An 18,460-nucleotide genomic window follows, 5' to 3' on the forward strand; every position below is an offset into this window, starting at 1 on the left:
AGATGTTAGAATACCCTTTCTAGAAATAAATGTAGAATAAGTTTTTCATAACCTCATCTTTTTTTTCTGTGTGTTTTGTATTTTGGTTTTTTTTGTGTTGTTGGATTTTTATATGGGGAAACCATATTTACCTGTGAATCAACAACACATACATCAATAAAATTTAAATTTTTGGAAAATCTACTCTCTACTAACAAGAAAGTTGTTATTGAAAAGCTGTGTAAAATTCTAGTGCCATGCTTTGAAACAAAACCATAATATAAATAAATTTTAGATGATAATTTTCACATACTCAATGGTTTAATTAGATTTACAATGGTTCAGAATTTACAACAATCAATTTTATATAAAATTGAAACACAACCAAGTTCACTAAATTAAAAAAATACATTATAAAACATAAAAAAGAACATATATGATACATTGGTGTTTTCTTTCCGATCTGAGCTTTTGCAGGAGAAAACATTGCTCTCTAAATTTACTTTTCGGGAAATCGAAACGGTGCCATAAATGCATCTACATAAGTATACCGTATTTTGACCACCATTTGCACTCTATTCGTCATAGCTCTTAACCCTACTTGGCACCAGATTGGCCAACTATAAACCATTCTGGCCCGCTCGCCTTTCGCCATTGCTCGCACAACAAAGATAATCCGACTGACGAAGACAACAAACATCTCTGTCTGAAGTCGAATCCCTCCCCCACCCCTCGCCATACCCCTTGGCCAATTTTCTTTCAGCCAACAACCAGCGCACCGCGACCGTTTGATGGCCGCGACGAAATCCCTGCGGCGCGCTAAGCCGTCCCATAAAAATAGGTACTTCTATCGCCATTATCATTCGCGCAAACCCCCGCCGGCGCGAACGCGCATTTGCTAGTGCCCGGGGGTTGGCCGCAACCGACCCGTGGTCGGCCACTTAAATACGTCCGTTCTGACAGTTGACAGAAGCCGTCGCAGCTGGCCAGTACGGTGTCGGGAACATTCCGCCCAGCTGAGGTTATCAAACCTCGTGACAAAAAGAAGGCCCACAAGTAAAGGAGTGATCACCGTTTTTCGTGTTTTCCTGGGCTGGCGGGGACCTTTACCATTTTTCCATCCTACCACAGCGGGAACAAGAGCGGTGTGTTTAAGTGCGTGATTTTGGTTTTGCCGAGTGAAATTGTAAGCCATTTTGCATAACCCAGGACGTTGCCTCACCACACCGCAACCGCAATTGGAAGAAAATTTGTGTGCGTAAAAATTACCAACCTCCCGGTGTTCGAACACATTGTCATCCGAGTGCTTCGTGTGGCTGTATTTGTTTGCTTCGTACAAGGTGGCCCCTGTTGATGGTCGTAGGCCTACGGAAAAAAACTGTACATCGACGGGAAACCATCGAAATAAAACCAAACGTACGACTAGCCAGGGAAAATCGCCAGTCACACCCTTTACCTTTGAAGTGTCCGCAACGGAAGGGAAGAGCCGGGAGAAAAGCGTGGTTTAAAAGTTTTGCGTTCTGTGTTTTTATGAGTTTTCCTCACCAGTGTTTTCCAATTTTGGCGAGAAGCGGGGTTAGCGGTGGTTGGGTTGGTCCCCTTAGTGAGTTGTGTTAAATAATTTAAATAAAATTGCCAAAGTTTCAACGGGGTTGCAGTGCAGTGCGTAAAATTTCAACGGTTAAGAAAGGGCAAAAACATAAGTACTAGGGAAAGCACATTTTGCTTCACTGTTTTCCCCGTCAAACCTAGTTTTAATTTCAACTGATATTTAAGTATCAAAATTAGTAAAAATGAGGCACAATCTATCGACCCTTCTTGCGACGATCCTGTTGTCTTTGCTGGTGGGAAATGGGATGTTCTTAACAAGTGCTGTCGACGGACTTTCGTACGGTGGAGGTCCCGGTGTTGAGCTGGACGAATCCAATGACGCCGTCTCGCTGACAGCGTGCCGTGTCGAGGACTTGCGCAATATCCGCGAGCACAACCAGAATCCGCTGGCGATCGAAATCACGCACTGCTATCTGCAGGAGCTCCCGAACGCCATCTTCATCCGGTTCAACGACCTCCGCACGCTCGAGATCTGCGACAGTCGCGTGAACAACCTGCAGGACTTCGCGTTAAACGGACTGCGAAACATCGAGACGCTGAACCTGTCGCGCAACAACCTCACGACGATCAAGTCCTGGAGTGAGCACGACCTCGACTCGCTTCAGGTGCTCGACCTGCGCCGCAACCTGATTCGCTCGATCAACGAACTTTCCTTCCGGCGCTACCCGGCACTGGCCAAGCTCAACCTTGCGGCCAACTTCATCGCCAGCGTGCCGGAGGGCACGTTCAAGCCCATCGCCAACCTGCGCTACCTAAACCTCGGTAAGAATTTACTCACCACCGTCGGCGAAGGGATGCTGCGGGGATTGGGTAAGCTGACACACCTGGCGCTCCACCACAATCGCATCCGCACGATTCATCCGCTCGCGTTCGCCGGCAACGGACACTTGAAGGCCCTGCAGCTGCAGGACAACCAGCTGAGTAGCTTCGAGCCGGAATTGTTGGCCAACCTGCCCCGGCTTACGTTCCTCAACGTGAGCGGCAACGAACTGGGCGCGATCGGGAATCTAAGCTTCAAAAGCAATGGAGATTTGCGCGTGCTGGACCTCAGCAACAACTGGATTGACCAGCTCGAGGACGCAAGCTTTAAGGGGCTGTACAATCTAGAGGTAAGGTTTTTGAAAGCTGTAAAATTGTGTTGTTCAATTTGAGTACAAGTACTTTCTTGCAATATTATAAAAAAAGATCAGAAAGTCCTTTTTCAAAAAAATTTCAGCGTATTTTGAAATTCGAGAGTTCAAACAATTTCAGCGTGTTTCGAAATTTGGTCCTTATCCTTAACCTTTTAAGCAAAGTATCATGGTCGACCCATCACTACGGAAAGATTTTGGACCTTTATTAATCTGGAAAAACAGTCTGAGTGTAGTTATCAAATTTATATAACTTAATCTTGTTATACACATTTTGGTGTACCTTCAAACATAAAGCAAAATTCCAGCCTGGTAGTCATAAAAACGGCAAAATCGTGCCGTTTATATAATAACCCGTAATGACTAGATTAAAAATGTAGGGAAGTTTTACTAAAAAGCTCCATCAAAAATAGAAATATGAACGAAAAGAATGTGTTGTACAAAATCAAATTGTCTCCAATGTTGTAGTCAACATAATTGCCCCCATTAAAAATGATGTGTAAAATCAAACTGTTTCTAATTTGTATGTCAACAAGGTTCAAATATCCTAATTCAAATAACAAAAACAAAAGTTATTGTTTCAACTACAAAAGTGAAAAATGTTTGAATTTTTATCTTTACAGTCCTTTAAATACCTGATATATTTCAATAATGTCGGCATGAAGCTAACTATTTTGATTTTACACGTCATTTACCATCCAGTGAAATTTTTTAGTCTTAAAACAACGAAACTTCGGGATATCCTGCGGTAACAACCGTTAGAAAATCGACTCAACAAAATTGTAACGCTGGAAGGTCGTGGAAGTTAAGAACAACGAAATAAAATCCCAACCCAAATCGAAGCCGTTCCTGTAGGTGCGAATTGGCTACCCTTACACAAAAGTATAAGTAGGCTGTGGCATGGATTTTTGTTTTGCAACATTGATTATAATAAAAACAAAATTATAAAATTAATGTTTTCAATTGAGGTTTCCCCAGTTTGGGGAGAACATTATCGTCTAGCAACTTTTTTCCAAGTACGGAGCTATTTAGGAACGAAATATTTGATTTTCAAAGTTGCAATTAATTAATATTGAAGAGTGGTTCCTAAACTGAATGCTTCGCAGTTGCACAACTAATTTATGTATAATATACCGTTTCCATAGTAATCGTGAATTACCAATTTCTATGTTTACTATAACAATTAATGACCCCAAAAAAGAAAATAAAATGGAAAAGTAGTGCAGCCGATTAATTCAATGCTTAAAAGAACTTAACGAGATGTATAAAATCCTTGATCTTCATTTAAGCAACAATAGTTTGCAACCCCGTGCAGCAAGTAGCTTCCCACAATCTCTTATCACTTTGTATCCATTGTCCAGTCTTGAATTTAAAACCGTACAATCTTTGCCTCACACTATCTCCACGAGATGTTTTTTCTACTCTATCAAGGTGCTCAACATCAGCAACAACCGCCTACAGACCGTGAGCAAATATGTGCTGAAGGATTTCGGCAACCTTCGCGATCTCGATCTCTCTGCCAACGTGCTTGACTACATCGGGCTCAAACTGTTCAGTGACACGCCACGGTTGGTGCGTCTCAACTTGTCCGGAAATGCCATCAGCGAGATCGACCGCGATGTATTCGAGGATCTGCCAAAGCTCCACACGCTTGATCTAGCCCAAAACCAGCTCGCGGACGACGCTTTTCTTTGGCCGTTGGTAAACTTGAGTGTGCTTAACATGAGCCGAAATGCGTTTCACAAGATCAACACATCGCTGCTGGAGAGCCTCACCCTGGTGGAACTGTACGATAACCCATGGGATTGTCGATTTCTGGTGCAGGAACTGGTGCCACACCATGGTCACAATGTGATTTACGGCAAGGATTACATCGTAGAGGACGCGGTCCACATCCTGACAGCGACGGGCATCGAGTGTACCGACGAGCGCGGCAAACATCGGGACATCGTCGTCGTTGAGCCGCCTCCGAAGCCCTCCGATAGCGAGATGGTACGTATGGTAACTGAAGGGAACTTAAAGGCTGCTTAGAGTTTGATGGGCCCTATCTCGATGTGATTTTCTACTGTTGCAGGAGTTCAACCGCTACAAATTTTTCCACGAGGGACACGTCGATACACGCCCCATCCAGGACGACTTTGACACCAAGTCTACCGTCATCTGGCTCATGTCGGGCGCGATTGCCGTGTTCGGTGCCTTCAAGCTGATCCAGCTACTTCTGCGACACTCGGAACATCAGAGCGAAAAATGGCGCCTAGCGCAGCATGTGAGTAGCCACGAGGATCACGAGGCTGCCCGGCATCTGGCCGGGGCAACCAGCACCACCGTCAGTCCAACCTCGCCCACCTCCGCAACCTCGAGTGGGTTTAACTTCTTCCTCAGTGTGCCTCATTCGGGCTGCGTCCGGCAGTACTCGCCGTCCATCAAATAATCCCTTCGCGAATCTCTGTCTGTGGCTCATTTGTTATCAGATGTATGCACTTTTGGTGATATGGTTTAGCAGTGTCGGTGGACTGTAAACGATTGTTACTTATTATAATATGAGCGAGCTTTATGTAATTCCGTCCTGTATCTGTGAGTGTATTATGTTTAGAAACTAGCATAGGAAAAACTAATAAAAATACGATTATTTTTAATTAACAATCTATGTTCTTACTAACATAAAACATGTCATTAATCACACACTTAATGACTGACTGACACTCAAATTGACAATCAAACGATTGTGCAATGATTAAAGAAGCAGGTTTTACAACAAAAACAAATTCTACCATTGCTGTAGCAAAAAAATCTATCCTCTCCGTGACAATGTGCTTCAAGTCATCCCGGACAAAGTTGAACGAAACTTTGATCGAGCTTCTTTAGACATTGCCGTGACCAGGATTCGAACCTGGGTTACTACGGCCACAACGTAGGGTCCTAACCACTAGACGATCACGGCTATAGAGGTAGGTATCTATACAAGTTCAGTAGGCGTACTGGAGGAACCCGACGTGGCCTCACCCACTCGAACCAGTTAGCAAGCGAATCAACGAACCGTGGAGAAAGCAACGTCTAGTGTTGTGTCAAGTAGCTCTTTTCAGTGAGTGGTTGTGAACCAAGTAGCTCAATGCAATGAACCACCTATGTAGCTCAGCAAAGTGTTGTTTCGACCAAGCCCTGCCCTGAAAAATAAGCTATTGGCTCACTAAACTCACTTTCACAAGAGACTCACAAAACCCACCTGTACAGGTGCCTCTCGCCAATCTCGGCTGCTCAGTAAGTTCAGCATAGTTAACAAACTTTGCACAAACTTTGATCGAGCTTCTTTAGACATTGCCGTGACCAGGATTCGAAACTGGGTTACTACGGCCACAACGTAGGGTCCTAACCACTAGACGATCACGGCTATAGAGGTAGATATCAATACAAGTGCAGTAGGCGTACTGAAGCAACCCGACGTGGCCTCACCCGCTCAAACCAGTTAGCAAGCGAATCAACGAACCGTGGAGAAAGCAACGTCTAGTGTTGTTGTGTCAAATAGCTCTTTTCAGTGAGTGGTTGTTGTGAATCAAGCAGTTCAATGCAAAAACCACCTATGTAGCTCAACAAAGTATTGTTTCGACCTAGCCCTGAAACAAGCTAATGGCTTACTAAACTCACTTTCACAAGAGACTCACAAAACCCACCTGTACAGGTGCCTCTCGCCAATCTCGGCTGCTCAGTAAGTTCAGCATAGTTAACAAACTTTGCACAAACTTTTATCGAGCTTCTTTAGACATTGCCGTGGCCAGGATGCGAACTTGGGTTACTACGGCCGCAAGTAGGGTCCCAACCACTAGACGATCACGGCTATAGAGGTAGGTATCAATACAAGTGCAGTAGGCGTACTGGAGGAACCCGACGTGGTCTCACCCACTCGAACCAGTTAGCAAGCGAATCAACGAACCGTGGAGAAAGCAACGTCTAGTGTAGTTGTGTCAAATAGCTCTTTTCAGTGAGTGGTTGTTGTGAATCAAGCAGTTCAATGCAATAAACCACCTATGTAGCTCAGCAAAGTATTGTTTCGGCCTAGCCCTGAAACAAGCTAATGGCTTACTAAACTCACTTTCACAGGAGACTCACAAAACCCACCTATACAGGTGCCTCGCCAATCTCGGCTGCTTAGTCAGTTCAGCATAGTTAACAAACTTTGCACAAACTTTTACCGAGCTTCTTTAGACATTGCCGTGACCAGGATTCGAACTTGGGTTACTACGGCCGCAACGTAGGATCCTAACCACTAGACGATCACGGCTGTATAGGTAGATATCAATTAAAGTTCAGTAGGCGTGCTAGAGGAACCAGACGTGGCCTCACCCACTCGAACCAGTTAGCAAGCGAATCAACGAACCGTGGAGAAAGCAACATCTAGTGAATCAAGCAGCTCAATGCAATGAACCACCTATGTAACTCAGCAAAGTGTTGTTTCGACCTAGCCTAACAAAACTAAACCTAGCTCACTAAACTCACCTTCACAGGAGACTCACAAAACCGACCTGTACAGGTGCTTCGCCAATCTCGGCGGCTCAGAAAGTTCAGCATAGTTAACCAATGTCCAGTTTGCCGTATGATGAAAACAAAACAGTTTTATTTTTTTTAATCGTCTTATGCGAATTTATCTGTCAAACTCAACAACTAATTTCACATAAACTCAAAAATGAATTTTTGACAAATTCGAAAACACTAACGGCATTTTGTTATGTTAACGGAAATGTTTTCTGTAAACATTTATGAATCTGTTATGTTTCGTTGGTTTAAAAAAGTAACACCTCAATCAAATGAGGCTTATTGAGCACGAAAGCATCCATATTCAAGTTGTTAAAAGTATAATTTACAACTAATAAGTCCCAAGTTATGTTATAACTAGTTCCAGCTTCATTTATGGCGGTTTGAATCGTTCAAAATCGAGTCTCGTTTTCTGCTAGCTTATCGATTTTGATAACGAGCGTTATTTAGTTTCAGATCTAATATTACCAAATCGACCCATGAGCGCCGCCGGGGCTTATCACCACCGCCTCGACGCCGTGGGTTCGAATCCCAACCATGACCGGACCCTCCCCTGTACCAAGAGGACTGACTATATCTCAACATCGACGAACACAAAAGAAATAAGTCTTATAAGACCCCTTAACTGGGACAGGCATGACCATTACGCCAAGAAGAAGATAAGAAGTTAAATTAGTATATTTTCCATTGGCCACATCCGATTCTACCGGTAAATTAAAAACCATCAAATGTCAAAAAATAAAAAAAAAATAAAAACTAGGATACTTCTCGGATGAATAATGACTAAATTTGGTTTGGTAAGGTTACTAAGCGGCCAAGTTTGCTGAGCAGGAGAGTTTGGAGAGTCACCTGAGTAAACGAGTTTGGTGAGCCACAAGCTTGTTACAGAACAAGCTCGATGCTAAGTCACCGCACCGATGCTAGGAAGTCAACTAGTTACCAAGAAATCTTGTTTCAGGCAGCTGGTTTAGTTCTCAGCGACGTGAGCAAAGTGAGCTACATAGCTCTTGTGCTCATTATCCAACACTAGATACATTGGCATGAACGTGACATTCGCTCCATGGTGAAATTCACACTGGACGGGAAACACCCAACAAGTTATATTTAGACTCGATTCCATGTGATATCACGCTGCTGCTTCTCTCATTCACAAGATATGGGGGTAAGGGAGCAGAGTAGAAATTAATATGAAGCGAATTATGACGGGGTACGCTTATCGTAGGTAGCAGGTCAGTTATTGTGACTCTGAAAAATTGATTGAAAAAATAAATTTTAACATAGATCCAATTCCGAGGTGAATTTTTTTTGTAAAAACCATAGTACACAACCATTACGCTCTGATTCTTCGACGTAAAATTTGATGACCAAGCCTTCTAAAAACCCCACTCTATGGTCAGCGAGAAAGAATAGTCAAAATTTGATCGTAGCTGCTCAACTGTGCACCATTTTGCTATTTTAAATCACAAAATTTCAACTGCAAATCCACTTGTACTTGAACATAAACAACCTAGTGGTCAACGTTGAGCAAATGTGTGTAGATGGACATTTTTCGTTGTATTATTCCAATGACCTTTTTGTAAGTGTATGATTGCTAAGCTCAGAAAGTTGATTGCTAAAAATAAATCTCCCTCTTTGCCTCTCAAATATCCAGTGGACGGAGGTGCTTTGCTGAAAGAGAACCTGACTGAAATTGTTCGCGTTTCATGCACGATCTCCTTGTAGCCGTGATCGTCTAGTGGTTAGGACCCTACGTTGTGGCCGTAGTAACCCAGGTTCGAATCCTGGTCACGGCAATGTTGTAATTCATCTTCGGGTGAAGAAGACATTGTCACGGAAAGGAGTTTGGATACTTTTTATGTTCAACTCTCAACTGTTATCAACTTTCTTTGAATTCGAACAATTTGGAGTAGTATCAACGTACAATCAACGTGTAACGTCTCTGGCACTAAAAACTGTTTTCATTCCGAGAGTTAAGTGTTTATAGCCTCAACGTTCTCTAGAGAGGAGTTGACTGTGGGAAGTGTTGTGCGCCACCCATGTTACACTACTAGTCTCGTCTACTACTTACCAGTCGCATGGTTTAGTAGATGTTTATTTGCCTATCCACACTCGACTCGTCCTGCAGATTTCTCGGGTCCAAGTCGAAGCACTTTAATTCGGCTCAGTGCCAACAAATATTTCATCCTTTCAACCCTGCTTCAGTTGGTGAGTACGAGGTCGCTCGAGTAGTTCGACAAACAAAGGTGTTTCTTACCAGTTATTTCCAATGCTTCTTACGTGCTTCTGAAGCATCCTTCGATGAAAGAACTCCTTTCTCCTTACCCGGAAAAGCGGAAAAACTGGAGACTATCCAACGTTGCGGAGCGACTCCCGGGTTGGAAAACATAGCAAATGTGAACCAAACCGGAAGCTTAACGAAAGTCATTTTCCGGCCGTTTGGTTCTTCCCGAGTGATGTGCCGGAAACGAACGACTGCGTCTCGTTGGTTTGCCAGATTTGTCATAAATTCTAGTTTGCGAAAAACGAAAACTGCCCTACACCCCCATTTGCCCCCCGTGCCCGTGCGCCGAAGGGTGACGGTTATCCACCACCGCGCGACGTGAGTTCGCTTAAACTTGCCCCAGTTCGCCATTCGGCCCGTTCGCCAAGGCCAGAGAGCGATGGGCAGATATAGTTTTTCCTACCAATGCTCGCCTGAACTGCCGCCTTTCCTCGTCGGAAGGTCTTTTCGAATAAATGAGCTGGAAGCGTAAGTGCCAGATAAGTTTGCACAACGCATAAAGCACCATCCGATGGCATGACTTTTGGAATGGGTTGACTTCCTTCCTGATTTTTGTCTTGTTTTTGCTGTCTTTACTGACTCCCGCTTTGTTTCCGACTCTGGAGAAAGTCAGAACTTTCACCGAAGAATGTTTATTCGGGTGGAACGCACTCAATGACAGTCGCGTAAATATTGCTCGCGAAGAAAGTGATTGTTGCATGACCTAATTTCGGATCTCTGTTTTTTTTTTTCAAATTGTCACAGCACAAGCAAAAGTACAGCATTCAAGGAATTTCTTTGGTTTATTTTATGAAACTAGTGATAAAAAAGGCCACATTAAGCAGTTTTTTATGTAACATTTTGGAAGAAGTGTTTCGTAAACAAATCAATCCTAAATACTCATGCGTAGCACTCTAAGAAAGCGTTTAAGGTTTTAAAGTAATATATTGAGATCATCTACGTAAAACTGTCGAATCAATGAGGTTGAGGAACACCTTTGTATTCTAAATAGTTATTTTCATCAATTTTACGCCGTCGAGGAAAGTTTTTAATAAACTGTTTATTAATTTTAATATTTTCAGTATTTTCTATTCAATAGAAAAATATAAGGAATTTAAAACATGAAAATCTTACGATGAATTACTTTTACGAGTCTATGCCGACTGTAAGAATCCATTATGTGTTTTTGGAAGCATAGATTAAAATTAAAACAACATTTAAAAACATTCAAATGTAAAAACCAACTCATACTAAGCGCTAAAAGGGTTCTCTAAAAACTTTACAACATCACTTCAGATGTTTTTTTTATAAGATTCATTAAACAAATGTTCATCGAAAAATGTCTATTGCGCTTGTAAGATACACGGGTTACTCAACAAGCGATAGAAATTGATGGAAATGTGTAGCTTGAAAAACTAATTTGTAAAGAAAACATGTAGAAAATTTATCTGATTCAAATAAAATTCTTTCGGTTGTAGCTTACATGCCCCTCTTATCAATACTCGTTCCGCATTTCGTTTTTTTATTACTTTCGAACGGATCACTCGTTGGCTAGGCGTTCTGTCGTACATTCTCAAATGAATTGACCACTCTAATAATTAATCGATTACCAGTCTGGCAACCGCCAAATGTTGCATTCTGGCAGCAAACACCCATTAGCCCATGTTTTCTCCCACTTCTCGGGAAACCGACACAAAAAACAACCATACACTTTTCCCACGAGAAGCCATTCAGTGAGACGGTATGTCTTTGGCAAATGTTAATAATTAATCGTTCGACCGATGAACTTTTGTGCCCAGCGAAAAACGAAGCACCGTAATGCGTGCCTTCGCTCCCCGAGGGTGTGTCGGGCTGGCGTTTGGCAGTGGACAATCTAATTTTCCATCCTCTTTCGAGTGAATTTTTCGGGCTTCCGCGTTTTGACCATGAGCACCACCGAAGGACCAACTGGAAATGCCGCTGTAATTATCGTCCGTTCGTGGCCACCGATCGCGTCCTGATGGGGAACGAGCGAAAAGCGAATCGGACGAATCGAACGGTGCCAGCGGACGGATGGACGGATAATTAAATCACGTCACGCGGTTCGTCCGAGTTAGCGGTAATGGCTTCAGCAAAGTTTCTTCTACCAGCCCTCGAATAGCGAACGCGTTCGTACTAATGGAAAAGGTTGGATTGTTCCCAAAGTTTTTCCTTACTTCCTACTCTTGCCATCCGGACTTAAAACTACACCAAAGCATTATGCATTTAGCGTACTAACCGGACAGATGCTCGAATCATTCAACCGAACCTCATTCATTCATTCATCACAAACCAAAGATAACTCTAGGATTGTATGGATTGAAAAAGTAGTTTGAACGAGTGCCCAGCAAGAATAGTAAAATAATGCAAACAGGGCAAAGCAAAGCCTAGCCTTATATTTATTAAACTAAAACAAACAGCAGTAGACAAAGTGAATTAAGTTTCACAGCGTGGCGTTACTTCCGAAAACAAGATCAAGACTTTCTTCGGGCTGTCAATAAACACTGCCCTGCTTAGCCATATTCCAAAAATGTCTGTCTTTCACATTAACAGCTGAACCGGTTCGTATCGAAATCTCGTTCTTTGGTCATCATATGAAACCAGTCATCGCTTAACCAGTTTGCGTAACTGAAAGTGGCAATGTTAAACCTACCGATCGTGGTCTGACTTACCATCGCCGACGTCATTGTAAACCCTTTTTTTTTGCTGAGCCAAGCATATTGAGCGCTAAAAATAAACCGACTGGGTTGAATGCTTCCAACGCAATACCTTATCACCCCAGAGAATTAAGACCACGAAATTCATAGCCGGCTGTAATGAAAAAAAAGAAGAAATTATGCGCAGTAAGCCAATATGTTTTGCTCACCATTGGAACCCAAATGCCAGTTAGCTGTCGACATGTACAGTATCCTAGTAGCCGTGATCGTCTAGTGGTTAGGACCCTACGTTGTGGCCGTAGTAACCCAGGTTCGAATCCTGGTCACGGCAATGTGAAATTCTGCCCTCATCTTCTCTTCGGACGAAGAGAAAGGAGAAGGTAAGAAGAGAACATTGTCACGGAAAGGAGTTATTCTTTTTTTTATTCAAAAGTATTTTAAGACGTAGGAGTACAAATAATATTACAACTGCAGGATCCGTGGCCAGGTGTATCTTACATACTTGATCTCAATGAAGTAGTTATAAAGAACCCTGTGACCGTGTACTACTCAAAGTTGTATAAACGAATTTGTATTAAATCGTACTCATAGCTTTAGGCAGCTTCCGAAGACTATTTTATACCACATTTTCAAATTATTCTTACTTTCTGCAACATATACTCATGGCTTTTACTTATGGTGTGGTATCAATAACAAAACTTATATCAGTTTGTTTTAAGTTTGTACGTTCGTCTTTTGCAAATTTGATGTTTATAGTTTCGTTTGAATGTTTTGAATGTTTGATTGTGTGTTTGTTCTGCTTGTTTTTTATTTAATTTTTTTCATACATTATTTTCTTGTGCTAATTAAATTCTCCTAGAACCAAGTAAGCTTAAGCAGATTTGACGCTTCCGCACAGCACGTATTTAAAGCTATTGACACTAAACGATGAGAGTGCAAAGTTTTTTTTCGTTTCCAACAACTCAACAAACTTTTGTTTGTTTCCGATTTCCGCGCAGTGAGCGGAAACGAAAGGATAGATGAAAACGGATCCCCCAAACCCAAACCAAAATGGCGAGGCGAGGCAAGCTCTGGCAAGCTGGAGTTGTGCATTGAAAACTTGCCCCAAACACACGTTTACTCCGGCTCAAGCCAAGCAGGAAGGGGTGTTACACAACCTGGCCAATTAATGAGGAAAAGTTTCAAGGAGCTTATAGGAGCTACTCTCAGTTTTTCTCTTGGGCGACAGGAGGGGAGGGCGAAGAAAAACAGCAAACGAACTCCGAAAATCCTCTTCCGGAGCTGATGGATGTTTGCTCCGTTGCTGATCGATACCAAGAGACCGCGACTCAGACCACGGGGTGCGCTCCAGGGCTTCACACTCCAGCCCAGCTAATCATTACAAATATGACATCCCTCCGAACCTCCCTCCCCCTACGTTTGTTTGAAAGGGTGCTTTTCGTGGCCGTAAATGGCACAAGAACAAATGATCCGACCGTTAGGAAGGCAGGGAATGTATTCGGATTGACTTGGCGCCGCGCCCTTCCGGTCGAGGTTGAGTGTGGCGTATCATAAACCTTCATTATACGGATACTGGCAGAGCGTCCTCAGAGTGTCCTTTTTCTCGTGCTCGAAACATTTATCACCTTCCCCGGTGCCACTCGGTTCCATCTCGAATGGTAAGCCATAAAGAGCGCAGCGGAAAAAAGGAGTCATCTTCCTCGTTGGCCCCTCGGATAGGATGGCATTTGTTTGGGTGGGGGGTAGGAGTTGTATAGTCAACCATTCGGGGTGTCCACTTTAAAGACCCTGATATAAAATCCTGTTACAGTTTACGTAACCGGAAGTGAGTGAGTCAAGCTTCCAACATCACGATTCGAAATTCCAACCCTTCGGTTGAAGTTTTCATATCCGTCGAGAGGAAAACTTTAAATACTTTTAAATAAGGTCCCCGGGAGAAAAGCCTTTTTGTTTGTATCTGTAGTGCGAGTGGTGGACCAGTTCGCAAGGAATCAAAATACGAGAAGGATCAGAGTTTCGGAAAGAAACTCGAAACATGATCCCGAAGGATGCTGTTTGCCGGTTGTGAACCTGATGAAGCCGATGATGGGGCATTTTGGGAAGAGTGGGGTTGGGGATGGGGGGGGGATGGGTGGAGTGGGAAACAGATGTTTGTTATTTTTATCATCGGCCACTGAGAGCATTTTATCTCGGGCCCTTTGCGATCCCGCATATGCTTAATCTATGCGGGAGTGCCATTGTTTGCACTTCCCTAGCGAAGAACTGGGCTAGACCTTTTTTCCACGCTTACCGAAAGGGACGGATCACGATATTGGACCTAGAGAATTTATTTTCTTCCTTCCTCCCGAAGTTGTGCTGTGCATTTGAGAAGGAGCTCTTTCTTTTCTTGATTCGCCTTTTTTATTGTGTTCGGTTCGGTTTATTTTTCAACTACTTCCCCCGCCCAGGTCCCACAGTACGTGACCTGTGCCCAGGGTGTTCCCACCCCGGGGCAGGCCGTTGTTGAGGACAATTTCGATTTTCCCCGAATTGAAAAGCACCTAACAATGTACATCGTAAACAGGAGCCCATCGATGGAAGCGGGAGAATGAAAATTCGGGACATTCCCGAGTACCGCTTGTCAGGATAACAGGCAACGCAAACTCTCGGTTTGCTATCAAAAGGGTGGAAAGTGCGAAACAATTTCAAAGTACAAGCAAGAGCTGATGACTTTAAAAATAATGGAAATAAGCGACAGTTTTCGATTCGTTTACATTTTCGAAATGCTTGAAATATTTAAAAAGCATTTTTCGTTGCTGTTTGGGTCATTAGATTAATCCATAATCTTTTCTTTTCATATGTAAATAATTCCCCCGAGGAAAATGCAGATAATAAACAAAATTGCATAAGTTGCATTGAAATTACCATATCTTGTGTAAAACTGAGCTTTCGATTTTCGATCAAATGTATAACCGTTTCAAAAAAAATATCTTATCGGTATTTATAGCTTTGCTTTAAACATGAATCAACTGCTAATGTTAGTCAGCAGATCGATTTGTAGCGTTTTGTTTGATAAAACATTTTTAAATATGATACACATGGAAAGCAAAATATATCTATTTGATCAATGTTTCATAAAGTAGAGAGCCTTCGAAGCTATTTTTTTCTATTGATATGAATTCTCCGTTACTTGTGAGTAAAACCTAAACTTACTTATCATAAAGTTTTATTGGGACTAGATAAACGTTGGCAAAAGTAATTAAATATAATTAAGTAATGATATAAAGTAAAAATATAGTAAGTAAGTATATTAAGTATATATTGAATGAAAGCACTCGTAGGCCTATTTTCTAACCGACGTAAGCGTTAAGCTATCGCTTAAAATAACCTTATAATTTATCCACTCAGTCTTTAGAAAAATAAAGCACTTTATACATTTAACAATCCTGAAAAGTATGCCATACGTTTGACTAGCATTCCACTTAACTACTACAGAACGCGCAAGCGAATAATCAAACGGAAACGAACGATTTCCCATCTCTTTCCCTGATCATGCCGAATGAACGATCGTGGGTTGGTTTGCGGTAATTGATTAAAATTATAAATTTAATTAACTGAAATCCACGCTCATTTGCTTATCTCGTTACTCAATTTAAACTATTTCCGCTTCGGCCTACAAGATAGGCGGTAGCTAGTAACAAACTCGTTGGCGTTAAAGGAAAAAATATTGGTCGATATTCTAGCTCCTCTCAACGGGGCAATCCAACCTGCGGCCGACTCGGTTGTGGCGGTTTTATCCTGCACCAGACAGGACTTCCCGTCAGACAGCAAGGGGGGAGGGAGACGAGTGGAGTGGTGTACACCGGAAGAGGATGGTTTGCAGACACGGCACCACCGTCCGACCAGTGACGAAGTCGCTTTCCACCGCCAGGGAACGCTTTCAGGCTTTATAGCTTGCTCCAGTGGCGATGCGCTTTCAATTCCGCAGCAGCCGAAATCCGATAAACTGCTAATTGATTTATTTCCCTTTCGTATCTCTTCAACGATTTTAAGCTTTCTGTGTTGTTTTTCGTTTCTTGTCGGTTATTATACTAGTCTGGCTTATTTGTGATATTTCTGTTATCAAATGATTTTTTAAAAATTTTCTTCGTATTTACTATTCTTCTTTTTTCTTTTTTTATATTTCTCTTTCTATCTTAAATCTATTGAAAAAAAACCGTGTGCAATCCTTCTACAAATCTCGATAAACTACTTGCGACGTCTTCTTCGCAACATGCTTCCTTCTCGCGTCCTAATGGAAATTGAACGATCGGCATCGGTTGGATTCGTGGTGTCGGATCCCACACACACACATACACACCCACACATGCCTGCGGGCCGACGGAAACGATGATTGTACACGATCCTGGAAAACTGGTAATGCAAATGTGAAACAAACAAACAAAAAACGAAAACACCCCAAAACACGCAACAATCACACAAACCACTCGTCGGAACGGGTCGCCAAAACTGATGCTGTCCGCACGCTTGTTAACGACTGTGTTGGCATGTATTTTGTCGTTGGTTACCATCGCAACATCACGGTCGTCATCGCCTGCCTGGGGAAATGACAACAATTATGGCACTGGGATAAAAACCCAACTATCTCCAACAACGTCTGTGGGAAACCCGTGCACGCCACCACAATCCTGCTGACCGCCGGCCTCATTCATTGCCTGGGTCGATACGGGTGAAATACCCCCTCACCACCTCTTTGCTGCCCGTCCATTCCGGTTGTCAACGCAAAACCATGGCCCTGGTTTCCCGCGGATCATCCTGATGCTGCCTCCTGCTGCTGCTGGGAAAATCACTTTTCGTGCCACTTATCCCTCATTCTCTGCGCTGGGAAAATGGAAAACTTTGTCATCCCTCCAACCACTGTCGGCATTCTACCACGTGGCACGTCCCCGCCCTTCGCCCCTGCAGCTGGAGTACAACATTCCGGACGAGCGTGATATCACGATCGGGAAAGCGATGGAGGCGCAGGAGCGCACAATGGTATGAGGAGGACAGAAATGGGGACCGTAGTAAGGCTGCGACGCGATGGGAAGCCAACGGGATGGAAAAACAAATAACAAATAACACACGCTCACCGTATGAAAAATTATTTCGTTGCTCCCGGGCTAATTAAAGAGTCGAAGAAGTTTGAAGAATGAAAAAAACAATCCACACGAACAAACAAACACCACAGCTTCAAAAATGAAAACATACAACCGAAAACGACTCATTCCTACTTTACCCCAGGACATTGTTTGTCCGTAGGAAGATGCTGCTAGTCTTCCTCGATGAAAAATCTGCGATAAAGGACGAATGAAATAAATGTTTCGATTTGAACACAGAAAGAACGACATGTTTTAATTAGTGGTTCTCAAGCCATGTAGAATTTAGCGGACATTACTGGGTGATGGTTATTTTTCGGGCTAACACCGTTTTTGTCAACCTTATGATTCGGCATGCCAACTGAGGCGAAATTTCTTTAGTATGATTTTTTTAAAGAAATTAAGACATTAAGCTTAACATACTACAAAAAAGTAATAAATTAAATTGTACGTCTCTCCTAACGACGTTGAGGACAAAAATCAGTCTTTTTGTTATTTATCCATTTAAATTTCTATTATACTACTATCTATGTTTTAGAAAAAAAAAACTTGTCGAAAAAAGGAATCCTCTTCAGTGTGTTTCCATTCTACCTAAATTTCTAATTATTATTATAAAGTATCGTTAACCCTCTGGCCGGATAAATAACAAATTTGTAAAGACCAGAAAACATCCTGTCTCGTCTATGGAACAGTAGTGTTCTAAAATACAACCTTAGTAATTTTGGCTCAGGATTTTTGGAATATTTTGTAATAACGATGTTTTGACGGATGCATTGGTACCGTTGAGAAATTTGGAATTTTTTTGAATTTTTTCACATTGAACTTTAGTTTTGAAAATATAATTTACATTTGATATCAATTCACTAATCTCTGGTGGAAGCCGTCAATTCATTGTACATTTCATTTAGTTCATATATATATCCTTATCCATAGAGCATAAGAAAACCTGTGAAAACCCAAACTAATTTTTATCACTTGTTTACTACACTCTACATTATAAGAAAAAAAATCAGCAATTCGTGGTACGTTGCGAGACCATCATCAGTATTGAAATCAATGCAAAATTGTGCTTCGCTGTCAAAATTCCGCTTACCGATATGCCATAACCGAGTATGTATTTCTCAGTCGGAATTGTCCAATGAGTCGTGAAGTACAAGCTAT

General features: G+C 42.3%; 1 protein-coding gene and 3 non-coding genes across 4 annotated transcripts; 3 read left to right on the forward strand and 1 right to left on the reverse strand.

The window, feature by feature from the left end:
• The first annotated feature begins 1,772 nt into the window (after nt 1–1,772).
• LOC131293583 (insulin-like growth factor-binding protein complex acid labile subunit) lies at nt 1,773–17,204 on the forward strand. Its single transcript, XM_058321661.1, has 4 exons — nt 1,773–2,699; nt 4,152–4,712; nt 4,795–4,986; nt 17,127–17,204. Exons 1-4 carry the CDS (start codon nt 1,773–1,775, stop codon nt 17,202–17,204), a joined length of 1,758 nt encoding a protein of 585 aa, XP_058177644.1.
• On the reverse strand, nt 5,590–5,661 carry Trnah-gug (transfer RNA histidin (anticodon GUG)). Its single transcript has one exon. It is a non-coding gene; the product is annotated as a tRNA-His (tRNA).
• On the forward strand, nt 8,969–9,040 carry Trnah-gug (transfer RNA histidin (anticodon GUG)). Its single transcript has one exon. It is a non-coding gene; the product is annotated as a tRNA-His (tRNA).
• Trnah-gug (transfer RNA histidin (anticodon GUG)) lies at nt 12,442–12,513 on the forward strand. Its single transcript has one exon. It is a non-coding gene; the product is annotated as a tRNA-His (tRNA).
• Nucleotides 17,205–18,460: the final 1,256 nt, after the last annotated feature.

The sequence above is a fragment of the Anopheles ziemanni genome, chromosome 2 (genome assembly GCF_943734765.1).
Source record: "Anopheles ziemanni chromosome 2, idAnoZiCoDA_A2_x.2, whole genome shotgun sequence".
NCBI classification, from domain to species: Eukaryota; Metazoa; Arthropoda; class Insecta; order Diptera; family Culicidae; genus Anopheles; species Anopheles ziemanni.

Bases quoted from the DNA above. Each gene is read 5' to 3' on its own strand.
- LOC131293583 (XM_058321661.1), top strand. From the start codon at position 1,773: ATGAGGCACAATCTATCGACCCTTCTTGCGACGATCCTGTTGTCTTTG. The intron at 2,700-4,151 runs GTAAGGTTTTTG...TACTCTATCAAG, and splicing joins AGGGGCTGTACAATCTAGAG to GTGCTCAACATCAGCAACAA. The intron at 4,713-4,794 runs GTACGTATGGTA...CTACTGTTGCAG, and splicing joins AGCCCTCCGATAGCGAGATG to GAGTTCAACCGCTACAAATT.